At 40.3% G+C, this 15,104-nt stretch overlaps 1 protein-coding gene across 3 annotated transcripts in view; it reads left to right on the forward strand.

The window, feature by feature from the left end:
- Positions 1-11,989, forward strand: part of PLXNC1 (plexin C1) — a 346,034-nt gene extending 334,045 nt beyond the window's left edge. For all 3 annotated transcript variants that reach the window (XM_075344806.1, XM_075344807.1, XM_075344808.1), the window contains 7 exons: positions 777-811; positions 3,658-3,762; positions 7,055-7,218; positions 8,156-8,303; positions 9,183-9,323; positions 10,745-10,819; positions 11,616-11,989. In XM_075344806.1, the coding sequence (XP_075200921.1) occupies positions 777-811; positions 3,658-3,762; positions 7,055-7,218; positions 8,156-8,303; positions 9,183-9,323; positions 10,745-10,819; positions 11,616-11,720 (773 nt within the window). In that variant the 3' untranslated portion in view covers positions 11,721-11,989. The remainder of the gene's footprint in view (positions 1-776; positions 812-3,657; positions 3,763-7,054; positions 7,219-8,155; positions 8,304-9,182; positions 9,324-10,744; positions 10,820-11,615) is intronic.
- Positions 11,990-15,104: the final 3,115 nt, after the last annotated feature.

Genomic DNA, 15,104 nt, shown 5'->3' on the forward strand with positions numbered 1-15,104 from the left:
TCTTCTCAGGGACATCGGAGTGCCACACAATGTTTTCACGTAAAATCTTTCATGTATTAATCTCAAAAAGTAACATACACCAGCTCTATCTCACTATTGGGTATGTGCCCTTAACATTTCCGCCATGAAAAATCATTTTGGGGTCATTTTGGAAGGTTTTCTGGTGAGTCCGTAAAAATGGCGTAAAACGCGGACAAAATTGTTCACAGCTGTGACTTTTCAGTGATAAATGCTTCAAGGGGTCTTCCCCATGCTGTTGCCATGTCATTTGAGCACTCTTCTGAGACTTTTGTGACATTTTTAGGGTTTCTCCATGCTGCCGGGGGGTCATTTCACAAAAATACTCGGGTCTCCCATAGGATAACATTGGGCTCGTTGCTCGGCCTGAGTACACGAGTATCTTGGGAGGCTCGGCCCGAGCTTCGAGCACCCGAGCTTTTTAGTACTCGCTCATCACTAATCACGAATAAAATATTCCAAAAACAATTGTGCAATTGCACTTTTTTTGCAATTTCAGCGCACTTGGAACTTTATTCCAAATTTCCAGTACACGATATGGTAAAACTAATGGTTTTATTCACAAGTACAACTCGTCCCCCAAAAAATAAGTCCTTATATGGCAAGAGTGATGGAAAAATAAAAAAGTTACAGCTCTCGGAAAAAGGGGAGCAAAAGACAAAAACGAAAAATGGAAAATCGCCCGGGGGTAAAGGGGTTAATGTTTACTAATATGATCAACTTTTACCTAAATTATGCTTCTGTGTAATTTTTTTTAGATATTGAATATTCCAAGGATCAATATTGCCATTTGGTAAGTGAATACAGTTTATAAACATTTATCTGTTCATGGCATGTGATTCATATCTGATCATTGTATTCTTGACGGCGTAGCATCTACAATATCTTTAGGACTAAAAATGTCAGATACATGAACATTTTCTGACCATATTTTGCCATCAAAACACTCATTGATGGGAACCTGTAATGTTCCCTGATGTTTTTTTAACTGCTTCTATGACTTTTCAGATATTTATTCATGTTTTCCACAATATGTTTATCGTTTAATGGCACTGCATGTATAGAAGAGGAATCATCTTATATACATTACCTTGCTGTATGGTAATAATAAACCAAGACTAGTTTGGTGAGGTGTGTGTTCAATCACTAAGATTAGTCTTTATACTAACCAGTCATGATTACAGTCCTCGCACGTCACAGTTGGCGCTCCTTCCGGCATATCTCTTCCCGTCATGGCTTCGCTCTGCGCTGAGCTGTTGGTGGACTAGTCCTGGTTCATCATCATACAGCACGGTACTGTATATAGGTTGATTTTTCTCTTATATGTGCCCGCATATTTCCCTGCACATGACTGCTGATCTGATCAGCCGACATGTGCCTCTTACACTCCTGGGTGGAAAGGAGATCCACCGAAGCCTTTTAACCTGTTAAATCCCACTGTCAATCTCTGATGGCAGGATTTAATACGCGCAGGGGGAGAACGGCATTCTCTGCTCCCATCTGCTGCCCCGTGACGTGATCGCGGAGTTCTGACGGGTTGTCATGACAACCGGGGTTAGCTCATGACCCGTCTCTGTCATGATGAACCTCCTGTGAACTCTGGCGGCAAGCCAGCATTCATAGGATGTCATCATTTTTGCTGTTCAGAGCACTGCTGATCCACTGATCTATAGAGGACAAGCAGAAGGTCACAGCTTCAAGTTGCCCAAGGGGACCAGTAAATACAGTAAAAAGTGAAAGAAAAAAGCTTTTTAAAAATATGAAAAAAATTAAAAACACAAAAGTTCAAATCACCCCCCCTTTTGCCCTATGAAACATAAAACAATTTAAAAAATACACATATTTGGCATCACTGCTCAGAAATGTCCGATCTATCAAAATATAAAATAAATAGAATTGTTTTACTGTGACTAGAAGGACCTGTGCTGATGTCATACCCATGTGACCAGAAGGGGTGGGGCCTCAGTTAAAATAGCTGATACCAGGAATCAACATTATTTTTGTTTCCAGAGGCCCTGCCCCTTCTAGTCACATGGGTATGACATCAAGACAGGTCCTTCTAGTCACAGTAAAACGATTCTATAATAGAATTACCATACATAACAGGAGGAGGATGGACAGGCAGGGGGGTGGGAATCACTGAATGAATACCCACCCCAGCTATTAGCTGCTGTCATTCAAAAGCTGCTCATTTTACAAACTTTACTTGCTTGTGTTTCAAAACCAATACATCCTAGCTGACAACTAAAGGTATGTATAGAATCAGCATGATAGTGCCTGTATAGCACTGACTTTAAGGTAAATAGGAAAATCCTGGTGATTGGTGAGCTTTAAATTCTACAGTGCCTTGTATGAAATAAAAAGACATATGCAATCATCTTCTGGACTTTCTGCAGACTTCACAGTTCCGTCAGACAAAACTCTTAGCGTGATTTTCCAAAAATAAGACACTATCTTATACTTTATTTTGCCCCCAAAAAAAGCACTAGGGCTTATTTTTGGAGTAGGTCATTTTCTTGGAGAAATATGGTTGGGGGTAAGTTTACGTCCCCAAAAAAGCAGACCCCCCCTTTCCCAGGAGACTCATGCTTACCAGACCCCGGACTTCCGTGTGGCTCCCAGTTCCTCCCTGTGATCTCTGTCGGGTGCTCCCAGCAGGTATGCTCCATGCCGTCCTCCCCTGCTTCTGGCCAACACACTCACATACATCAGATTACACACACTCCTACTCTGACACACAATCACCGATCAGATTGCACACACACACTCACTAGTCACTTACCACATCCGGTGGTACAGAATGCCTTCGACCACAGGGAAAGATGGGAGGAAGTTATGCATCGCAGGTCCTGTAAGCATTCCATCTGCAGCTGCAGGTCCTTGCGCTCCACCGCACTGCGTCTCAGGATTCTGCCGGCTAGAAGAAATCGGTATCACTGTATGTGGGGAGTGTGTGTGCGATCTGATGTGTGCAGGTGTGAGATCTGATGTGTGCAGGTGTGCGATCCACTGCAGGGCCTCCTGCTCGGCGTCTGGTGAGAATGATTGCTGGGTCTTCTTTCTTCTCTCTTTTGGGTGTGTCTGCTTTTTATAATGAAGTTTCCTGCAGTATCTTTAATTTTTTTAACTTCATGGACACTTCATTATTGAACTGTGACTAGGGCTTATTTTCAGGGTAGGGCTTATATTTAAGTCTTGCTCCGAAAATGCTGAAAATCCCTGCTAGGGCTTATTTTTGGGGAAAGTCTTATTTTTGGAGAAACATGGTAGTAGTAGCCGACTGCTCATGCTAATATATGTGTGCCCCAAATTCAAGATCTCCTCTACTGAATTTATACTGATGAAACTGAGAAGGCTGCAATCCAAACAGTGGCCGCTAATTGGTTGCAGCGTTCATAACACATCGCCGACGTCCCAGAGGTTAGTATAAGTTTTTTTTCATTTATAAAGGCACTTTGGTGTTGAAGAAGGGATTGTCCAGCAGCAGAGAACATTTTTAAGGACCTGTAAAAATCAAGAACCATTTTTATTATATCCCCTTTAGTACTAGAATACTCAATCACATGTATAACACATGCATGCATATAAAAGTGAAAAGAAAAATGTCAGGACTAAAAACAAAAATTATTTCTTTTCTAGGAAGTGCCTGAATCTGAGGAAAATGAGCCACAAAATCCTCAAAACAAAGGCAAACATAAATTTAAAGTAAAGGAAATATATTTGACAAAGCTGCTTTCTACAAAGGTATGAAATAAATACATATCAAAGCCATAAATGTAGCAAATAGGATAGAATGCAATAGTCGGTGAACCTTCTATTTGTACAGTTCTTAGGCAATTTGTATTTTTTATGATTAATTTTATTATTGAACAACTACAGCACTGTCGGTCAATCCAAAAGCTTAATTAACCTGAATCTGAATATTGAAGAAAGCAAAAGCGAGGTCTTCTATTTCTTAGGAGAATTTCTATATGTGTGGAATTATTGTGCAATTAACCTAAATTTTCCCATTTCTATTGTTATTTTTTTATTTGTTAAAGTGAAAATAATATTAAACAACTCAAATGTACTAAAATACATTTCTAAAAAATATCAGTGACCAATATAGTCCTCGTTTCATTTCAATAACAGTCATAAACCTTCCATCCATGGAGTCTGTCAGTTCCTTCATCTGTTGATGACCAATTTTTTAGGCAGCATCAACCAAAGCCTCCAGACACTGTTCAGAGAGGTGACTGTATTATTCACCATAAATCACCCATTTAAGAAGGGCCCACAAGTTCTCAGTAGGGTTTAAGTTGAGGGAGGAAGGGGTCATGTCATTATTCTTTCACATTTTAAGGCCTTTACTGGCAGGACAAGCAGTGGAGACTTTGATGCATGCGATGGAGCATAGTCCTGTATTAGCCCCTTAATGACCGTGGGCAGTAAAATTACGTCATAACGGTAATAGTGTTAATCTCCCTTGGCTGCTGCCGGCAGCTGGGGGAGATCGGCACACATCTCAGCTGATTTGTACAGCTGATGTGTGTCTGCTAGGCACGAGTGGAATCGCTATCCGCCCATGCCTTTTAACCCCTTAAATGGCGCTGTCAATATGTGACAGCCCCATTATAATAGCGATCGCGCTATTACGTTACTCACAGGCCGATACTGGAAGTCATGGGACATGATCATGTGGATCCGGTGGTTGTCATGGTAGCACAGGGTCATGTGATGACTCCTGTGATCACATGACTCAGATCCTGTAAGAAACAGCCAAATGCTGCTTGTTACAACAAATGATCATTTCTTCCAGTCTGAGCGGTGCTGCTCTGATCGGGAGAAATGAATGAGCAATCAGACAACTAATTGTTATAGCCCCCTAGGGCACCAACCTGAAGCATTACAGCGACACATCAGTTTTACCATATAGGGAAAACTGTGAATAAAATATCTCAAAAACTATAGCGCAATCGCACTTCTTTTGCAATTTTTCCGCTTTTCCGCATTTGGAAACTTTCAACTGTTTTCCAGTACATTATATGGTAAAACTCATGAAACCATTTAAAAGTACAGATCGTTCCAAAAAAAACAAGCCCTCAAATGACCATATTGACTGAAAAATAAAAAAGTGACATCTCTTGGAAGAATGGCGAAAAAAAACCAGCGCAAAATCGGCTGGTCGTGAAGGGGTTAAAATCATGGTTTTCTTGAAAGATGCAGACTTTTTTCTGCTTGAAGAAAGTGTCTTCTAAAGACTTGCAGTAGGTTTGGGAGTTGATTGTGAATGCATCTTAAATACAAAAAGGTCCAACTATCTAATCTTTAATAATACCAGCCTATAGCAGTGCCCCATCTCCATCTCGAAGAAGACTTCTGTGCCCAGCCATCTGGTCTGTCAAGAGTTTCTCTCATCTCATCAGTCCATGAAACCTTTAAAAAATCTGTCTTCAGATATTTCTTGACGTTTGGCTTCTGTGTCTTGTTCAGTGGTAATCGGGTTTCACCCTTCATGTCTCTGAGCACTGAACACTTTATACTTCTGAGCTGTCCAGGGAGGTTACAGTTCTGGAATACGACAGCACAGGAGGTTAATGAGTTCCTGGTCACTTCAAGTTTGATTCTTCTCAAATCTTTCGATCAAAGATTTTGTTGGTTCTGTCATGACCCCTCCCCCATCCTCCCACCCACAACCCCACCCTCCTCCAATATCTTATCAATTTCAAGAATCTTCTGTTGGACAACTTTTGACTTTTCAGGGTCAAATCTCTAAGTTGGCCCATTATACTTGAGAAAGACAAGATGCCTAATAATTTAGCACATCGGGATAAAAGGGTGTTGATATCTTTAGGCCTCACCCTCCATCATTACACAAATACATATCACCTGATCTGCTTTATCCAATGAACATTCAGATTTATACAGTTTGGAGTTGGAAAATCTGCATAAAAATTATGAGATGGTCAATATGCTCATTTGCCTACACAGTGTATAGCTCCCGTAAATTGGTAAATTAAAGCTACATTCAGGTAGTTGACCAAGATACAAACTTATAAAGGGGCATAAAAATGACTTTGTGACTTTGTGAAGGACAGTGTTATGATTATGAAATACACACAGACCTCTTGGAGTTCTATCAATCAATAGAATAAATGGCCTACATTGCAAGAAACGCAGGATGGGCCTTTGAAGTTTTTTCACGTCATAATTCACAAGGCTAAATTATGCCACTGAACACTTGAATGTAGTGAAGTTGCAGCTCTTCAGCACTGGGTTCACTTGATGATCATGTCATTGAGTAGAGTAAAAGTCCAAAAGATCATTGACGATCTCAGCAGTTCTACCACATTGATCGTATTCTGATATATCACCGCTCGATGGTATGGTAAAATGCGAGTGTGATACCACATTGTGTGAGGACATTAATATGCAGAACGCAAACAAAATTTTAATTTGAAAAATTGGAATGTCCCAGTATCAAAATTCATTTTAATCAATAGATCTTGGAATAATAATAAGTACCACAACTAGATGTGTTTAAAAAAATGTCCCTGTGCTGATAAAATCTTATAAATGTGTCCTTGCTATGTAGTGTGTAATGGCCGTGTCTGACCAAGCATGAACATATTTGGCACATACCACGGCTCCTGGGCAGGGGAGGAAACAAAACAGAGTTTACAGACAGGCTGATTATTTCTGTGAGGTAAAACATTGTTTTTCAACAAGCAGGAATGAGTTTTACCTCACAGAAAGTTATGCCCTTGCTAAATCTGTTTTGTTAATGTAACTATTTATATTCAAGTATTCTGCCCCAGAAACCTGTAGGGTTTTTATGTATGGTGCATACATATTTATCTGAACTTATATGTACAGTTACAACATAGACATTATTAATTCCGGCTAATCTTTTCATACAAATCCAATACACAAAAAAATTTGTCCTACTACCGTACATTCTAGTATTCTGGCATTCAGCTGGCAGTTCATCTGGACCGATAATATACATGTTTTTGAACCTAATCCATTTCCCAAGTAACCAGTTGCTCTCTTTTAGGTTGCTGTACATTCTGCTGTAGAAAAGTTGTTCAAAAGCATTTGGACAGTTCCACACAACAAACCTCCAATAGCTATAAAATACTTTTTTGACTTTTTGGATAACCAGACAGAAATTAAAAAAATTACAGATCCAGACGTGGTACATATTTGGAAGACAAATAGGTATATATTCTTTGATATGTTACTGCATATGCAAATAACAATTTACTAACTGAATGTAAAGCTAGATTATAATGTATTTACTGTATGGACTGTAAACAATGGCAGACATGTCCTGACGAAGTGAGAAGCGAAACCCGCGTCGAGGTGCTGGGCTCTGTGGTTCGCCATCTGGGTCTGTAATTTGCTGTCATCTGACACCCCCCTAGCTTAATGGAAACCTTCCATATTGGTTCATTCTGGCACTGGGTTGATGCATAGATTCTATGAGAACTATAATAGAGATTGTGGATTGTATTATATTGATTGTCTCATGTTATGAAGTATGGATTAACCCTCTGATCTTTACCATCTATGACTTTTTTCTATATAATTGGCTTTATGCTGAGATTTGTGTTTGGGATGCACATATATGCAGTATGTAGGGTTGCTCTGTTTAAACAAACTGCACTTGCACTTTAGATTGGTTATCTGTGATAGGCTAGGAGGGCAGTGAAAAGAACAATTATTGATACCCAGAAGTTTATATTTGTAAAATCATTGTATTCTAGATAATGGCTTTTCCACGTGGCACCAGTTTGTTTTTGTATGTTTTTATGGGGTAGGGTTCTTTTTAACCTGTGGGTACCAGCACTTTATAAAATTGTAATAAACTCTTGATGGAATAAAATATGATAAACTTCTTTAACCACATAGGTTTCCTGATTATATTATTGATAAATTATATTTGCAGACCTCTGTTTTTGGGTAATATGGTTTCTTCTTTTACATCCAATAGGGATTTCGTCTCTCTTGTGCATTTTCTCCTAGCAGATTATGCTGAAGATTTTCTCATTTCTCTCCACATTGATATCCAATTTGTGTGATTTCTTCCACCTTCCCTTGCAGACTGTTACGTCTATTTATTTACATATACTGTTATTATTATTTTATATCATAGCCTTCCTCTACGGTTTTGGATTAATTTATTGAAAAATCCTCAATTTGTCTTGGACATCAAAAAGACTGTTCTTCTGGAGATCTGCTTGTCAGTCATTGCTCAGGCATTCATGGATGGATTTTCTCTCACAGAACATCAACTAGGAAAGGTGATGTATGACATAGTCTATATGACCAACAATCACTGTTCATAATCAGTAAAATATTTGCACAACAACATAGTACAGAACTGAGCTTGCAAATTGACCACTCACAGGACAGTTGTGTATTGTTCATGTCTACCCATATCTATTTTTTTAATAGGTAAAAAAAAGAAATAGTGTCTAATTTTGTTCTTTATCTTGGTAGCAACCCAAGCTCTGTTCTTCATGCATGTTATGCTAGGGTTGTGGGCCTGTTTATAGTGGAAATCCAACTCTCCTCATATGAGGTTCAGTTGGCTCAGTATGTGTGGGACATCTAATAGGCTATTAATCATGTCAAAACTAGAAGTGAATCCTAAAACATGGAAACTGTATGAGAAACACCATGTCATTTTTTATCCTGTTCTAGCTAGGATGGAATACTGATCAATAAAAAGGCCCATAGTTCTGAAGAAACACACACTGCACAACAATTTCACTAAACATATGCACAAAAGTGCCATCGATACTTCACAGTAAAATAAAATTCACAAATAAGGTTCTTGTATCATTATTAGTTTGCCTTAATGGGGTTGTATGTAGAGGACTAAGATGCTCGGGTGTTCGGTACTCATAATGAGCAGTTGGAGGCTCTGACGCGCGAATCGTGTACACTGGAAGTCAATGGGAAACTTGAGCATTTTTACGGAAGAGTTCCCAGAAAAATGCTAGAGTTTCCCATTGACTCCATTATATCCGGTACTAGACACGCACCCGTCCGAGCCTCCAACTGCTCGTTACGAAGATAAAGCACCTGAGGATCTTAGTGCTCATTCATCACTAATGTGCAGGTTTCCAAATCTTTAGCATGTAACAGATCTCTGTATATTATACTTCTCTATACAGTCAGCTCCAACCAACAAACTCCTTTATGCAAAAGACATTCCTTTGTTCAAAGAAGAAGTTAAAGTGTACTATAAAGAAATTCGAGATGCTCCAAAGTTGACTTCCACAGAGTTGACCGACTTCTTGATTTCGGAATCAAAGGTAATAACCCCAATAAGCCCACAGCATATTTGTAAGGCTCACATGTCCTGGAATCATCCATTAGAACTCATCCAGCAGAGATCCGTTGGCCAAATGATTTCTGCCCGATTGTTTTCTAACATGGGAATCTATGGAGAACAGATCCATTAACAGATTGCTATTTATCTTTCATGTGAAACAGATCCTGTAATAAACAAAACAGGTTACAAATGCAACAAAAATGGATGGGTAAATAGATATCAACTAACGGATCGGTTTTCCATAGACTCCAATGTTAAAAAAATAAAAAAAAAACTGATCCGGCATACATCAGTTATTTAACAACAGACAAAAAGTTCTGTCTGCACAACTTTTTTTCAAATGGATCTCTGCAGGGTCCGTTCTAAAGGATGATTGCTGGACATGTGAACTCAGCCTTATATATTTAAATATATTTAGGCTATGTGCCCACCTTGCTTTATTGTGTGCTTCTTTTATGCACACAAAAAAGCATGTTTTGTCAGGAAAAAAGCAGCTGAAAAACGTGCATTATTTATTGCATTTGCGTGTATTTTTACTTGTGTTTTTTGCTGCTTCTTTTTGTGTTTTTTTTTTTTAAGTCATGGTGATCGCGAGGGTTCACGTGCCATATCCCCGCAATCGCCGCCAGGTCTCTGGCTGATATTACAGCCGGGACCCAACTCTCACTCTCCGGAGAGGTGCCCGCGCCGCTCCCGGCAGTTTGACTCCCTGAATGCTGCAATCAGTGCAATTGCAGCATTCAGAAGGCAGGAAGAGGGATCGCTTACCTCTCCCTGGTGATCGGGTCCCTGTTATGCAATGACAGGGACCCGATCACTGCCATGGTAACCCTGGGTCATCACCATGACGACCCCAGGTTACTGAGCTATGGAGAGCCTCACATATGCTGTATGCACAGTGTGTGATGCAAAGTGCTGTAATATAATCCCCTGTAGTGACAGCACTGCAGGGGATTATAGAAACACAGAAAATAAACACAGAAACAATTAACATACTGCTTCTTTCTTCAGCAACAAAACCTGCAAGGAAAAAAGAAGCAGCGTGTGCACAGCAAGTCACAATTCTCATAGACTTTGCTGGGGTGCTTTTTCCTTGCTTTTATTAAAATAAGCAAGGAAAAATGCATAAAAAAAATGGAAAAAAAACACGTGGGCAGATAGCCTTATACATCTGGATCAGTCTGTGCAATATTCTATAACAAGTGAAAATATGTGATATTCTGATGTGTAAACAGCATTGAATGTATGGTGTAGTAATATGACTTCCGTATCACAAAAACACCATCATATGTAAATGTATGTATTAGGAATAATTTTTTGTGACTATGCTCCTGTGATTTGGACAACTGTTTCTATGGTAAAATATTGTGGATACTAAATGGACATCTATCTACTTTTCAGAAACATGACCACGAATTTAAAGAAGATGTAGCTATAAAGGAACTTTTCAAGTACATTGGGAAATACTTTGATGTGGTATGTAGACAACTATAATACATGTTATCACAATAATTTACATTTAGAAAAACCTTATGGAGGTAATTTGCATGTTGGCTGAAGTGTTGTAAAATGAAACACTTTTTTGCACATAAGGCGCCTCCTCCTGCTTGACTGAAAGCCTCCATGGTGTGTGACTTCAGACAAATGAGCAATCGGTTAAGCAGGAAAGGCAGCGTTGGGTGGGGAACAGAGCTGGAGTGACGGAGGCTTCAGTTCTACAGCTTCATTTGCATATCAATACAAACGCTGATCTCTCAGTAAAGAAGGAATGGACTGACCATGCAAAGACATTGCTGGACTTTGAAAGAGCTACATGCACATATAAATAGTTTTGGGGGCGAAATCCTGCTGACAGAGTCCCTTTGGGCACGAGGGCCAATAGGGAATTCAAACCATTACAACATTTGTAAAAAAAAAAATACCTGTATCCGTTAAAAGTCAGATCACTTGCTTAAATCTATTAGAGGTTTCCAATTTTGATATTTAGTATTGCTTAACACAACCTTGGGTCAAAGTCCGTAATAGTTTGTGAAGCTTTGTGTTAGGTCATCCGATAGATGCCTTAATATGAAATGATATACCACAAGAGCTTACAATTACAATAGGAACATAATTATAGGAGTACAACATGATGAAAAGATGACTGATCCAATAGTGACTTCTTTACCAGCAAATAAATTAGCTTTTCAGCAGAATATTAAAGCCTGTGCAGTAACCTACCGATAGAATGAATGGGTTGTGATGCTGTTTATCTCATTTCCATTTATTTCAGATAATCAGCACCCTGGAGAAGGAGACTGGATTCGACCCTGAACTGAGGCAGTTGCAGCAACTTAAAACTAAACTGGCAGACAAAAATAAATGTGTTTGGGAATAGTACGCAGCAAGTGTGTGCAGCACTGATGCCCTTTAGCATTTCACACTGCACATGTAGGTGGACATTTATGTTATAATGATGTGAATTCTGCTTTACAATGAAGTTTCCTTTTTCCTGGAAATCTTGAATAACAAAGTGCAACTGTAAATTTAATATTAGAAATGTAAGAAAGATAGCAATTGAAAAGAAAACTTGCTCAGGAGAGAAAAGGGTGCTTTACACGCTGCGACATCGCTAGTGATCTCGTTAGCGATGTGACACGCCAGATCGTAGATGCAATCTGCCGTGATCGCACATGTGACCGGCGCTATAAAAACGACCTATATGCGATCTCGGCAGATTGCATCTGCGATCTGGCGTGTCACATCGCTAACGAGATCGCTAGCGATGTCACAGCATGTAAAGCACCCTTATGACTTTTCTTACTTCAATGATATTACACAGAGCAGTCTTGTTAAGGCTAGTTTCACACTTGCGTTGGGCGAAATCCGCTGGGTCCGTTGCTGCGTCGTTTTGACGCATCCGTTATTTTTGTGGTGGCAACGGATGCAACGGATCCGTTATTTCACAGGAATCCGTTAGCTGATTCCTATGAACTAACGGACCCGTTGCATCCGTCTAACGGAATGCGTCGGCTCTGTTTTTTGTTCTTCATTGTTTTCATTCTGGGCATGCTCAGTAGAAATTAGCGGAATCCAGCAGCGGATTCCATTGTAAAGCACTTTGCAACGGAATCCACTACCATAGGGATCCATTATAAATTTTAACGGAAGCAACGGAATCTGCTGGTCGGCGTTATTTTGACGCAAGCAAATAACGTTACATTCAGCGTTGCTTCCGCTCGGCGGAAGCAACGGAGCGTCGGCCGTCGGAAGCAACGCAGGTACTTTTGGCACAATCCGTCATCAATGCAAGTCTATGGGAAACAGCGGAATCCGTTAACGGATTCCGCTAATTCCCAAGACAGCGGATTGCGCAAAAAAAAAAAAACGGAAGTGTGAAAGTACCCTAAGAGGTGTCCAGTGAAAAAAGGATGGGTTTGTATAGGACTCTTTGGCTGCCACTATGTCATTTAAAGGGCGTTGTACTCATCTTACACAATCATGGCACAATGGCTGAAAAATCAGATGCGGATCCCTCGTCTTGGACACAAAGATACTGTTCAATGTTTCTGTACAGATGATTTCCCCATTAAATACAACGGAGAAAGTCACACAACAGATTCTATAGTCAAGAAAAAAAATTACCATTGATCTGGACTGATTTGTGGGTATTGGAAAGGCAACACATCTAACCGTTACATAGTAGCTACAATAGTGATTTTTTTTAAGAACCCAGTGTAAAGCAAGTACAACGACTGCACTTTGGCGGCATTCAGAAAAGCGTATTTTTGGTCTATGTGTACAACATACTAAATAATGAAAGGCAATGTGCTACTGCCCAGAAGCGATTGTGCTAGGTTTAATGATATTAATGCTTCTGCAATGCAAGAAATCACATGTTCATATGAACTCTGCCTTAATAGATTGCTTTACACGTTTCCCCTAATAGGATATTGCAAATATGGCGCCCCTGACCTGGTTAGGCACCACAGAGTACTGCACCCATGCTGGGACAGTGCTTATAGGTAATTTCAAAAGGCCAGAATGAGGTATGTACGCACAGACACATAGTGACCAGGTCTCCCACACCATTAGAAGGGACCCTTGGGTAGCCTCTGAAAGAGGTTAGCTTTCAATTCTCAGCAAGGGGTGTAGTGGGGAGGCTGGAAGCTAGATGCAGTGGCAGACAGGAAAGAGGATGAGCAAGCCAGTCTGTGAGCAGAGTGTACAGAAGTTGCTGAAGAAAGCAGATGTACAGCCACGCTAGACAGACCCTGCACGTGTGGTAGCTGTTAGCGGGGGAGTACAGTGACCAGGAAGTCAGTCTGAAAGACACCTGAAGAGAGGCAGTCGAGTACGGGGATTGCTGGTGATTGGACACGCACAGGGAACAGGTCCCTAGAGCCATACATCAATTTACTGATCTGCTAAACCTGCCGGTGAGGGGACTAGAGGTTCCTCACCAAAGATACAGAGCTCGAGCCTCAGCAGCAACAGAGGGACCCATAAGGAGATTGGGCCAGAAGCCATCTTACCTGGTCCACGCTGCCGGCAAATGGGCCAGAAAGGGGAGGCGAGGCAACTTTCCCTGGATGAATCCCACGATACTGCAAGTCAGGGGTTATCCGAAACAAAAGAAGTGCAAGGAAGGCGAGTTAATAGCTACCCTCAGAACGGCCTGCAGGAATTCCTGGTTGTTCCAACTGGTATAATCTCAGCATCGCCCGGGTATCTCACCAACCAACTAAAAGTGAGTGTGAGTAAACAAGTTAAAAGACTTTCTGGACTGCGACTGAGTTACTCCGCGACCTGTGGTTCCACACACATATACTCAAGCCCCTGGGGCCAGCCTCACTCTCGGGAGGCCACACCACCAGACTTCAGACACCATCAGCCCCAGACGCTCGTTAAACTGCTTTGGCGGTCCCCTATCACCCTGACCGCAAAACCGAGAGTGGCGTCACGACTGCCAATGAAAGAGAACCTGACATACCTGTGGCCAGAAGGGTCCCTACAGAGAAGTCCCCGCAGTGCCCCGCAGGCGACCGCTGCAGTGCTGTGGTGGGCGACTCACATATAACAAGTTTCCCCTGGACATTGCAATGCCGACTCCTACAAATATATATAAGGCACTAGTTTCCAAAAGTATCATTATGACAGCCACGGGCTTTTATGGCATTAACGTAACTCTGGTTCCAGCTTACTTTAACTTGGTAGAATATAACAGCCTACAGTAATCTGCCAGACAAAAGCAGCACAAACAGAATCGACTAATGTCAACCAATGGTATTTTCTTTATGGCAAATCCTATCGCAATCAATGGAGCATTAACAGAAGTATTCTTATCTAAAAGTGACAAATGACGTAGAGAAAATTACCTATAAACGTTTCAGAAATTGAATCATGAGTCTTTTAGCAAAAGGTGATATTGAAGAAGTGTATATATGGTACGTGTCACATTGAGAAAGGAATTCCTTTAATTATATTATCACGTTCAGGATATTTTTAAAATGTATTTTGTCAACTATATATTAATCTGTAACTTGTAATCAAACACTCATGTACATTTTATGTAATAAATATGAAATATGCTTATTTTCTTGAAAGAATTGTCCTTATATCGACATGCTTTCTTTTTTTAAATTGCTGATATCTCCGAATTAACCAGTAATGTCTATAATACACACACTATATCAATCATAAATTGGCATAAAACATTCTTCATGCCATTCAATGAGAACCCAAATACTCCTACAAAAAAAGTATACCTCAAATAAAAAGA

The sequence above is a fragment of the Anomaloglossus baeobatrachus genome, chromosome 4 (assembly GCF_048569485.1).
Source record: "Anomaloglossus baeobatrachus isolate aAnoBae1 chromosome 4, aAnoBae1.hap1, whole genome shotgun sequence".
NCBI classification, from domain to species: Eukaryota; Metazoa; Chordata; class Amphibia; order Anura; family Aromobatidae; genus Anomaloglossus; species Anomaloglossus baeobatrachus.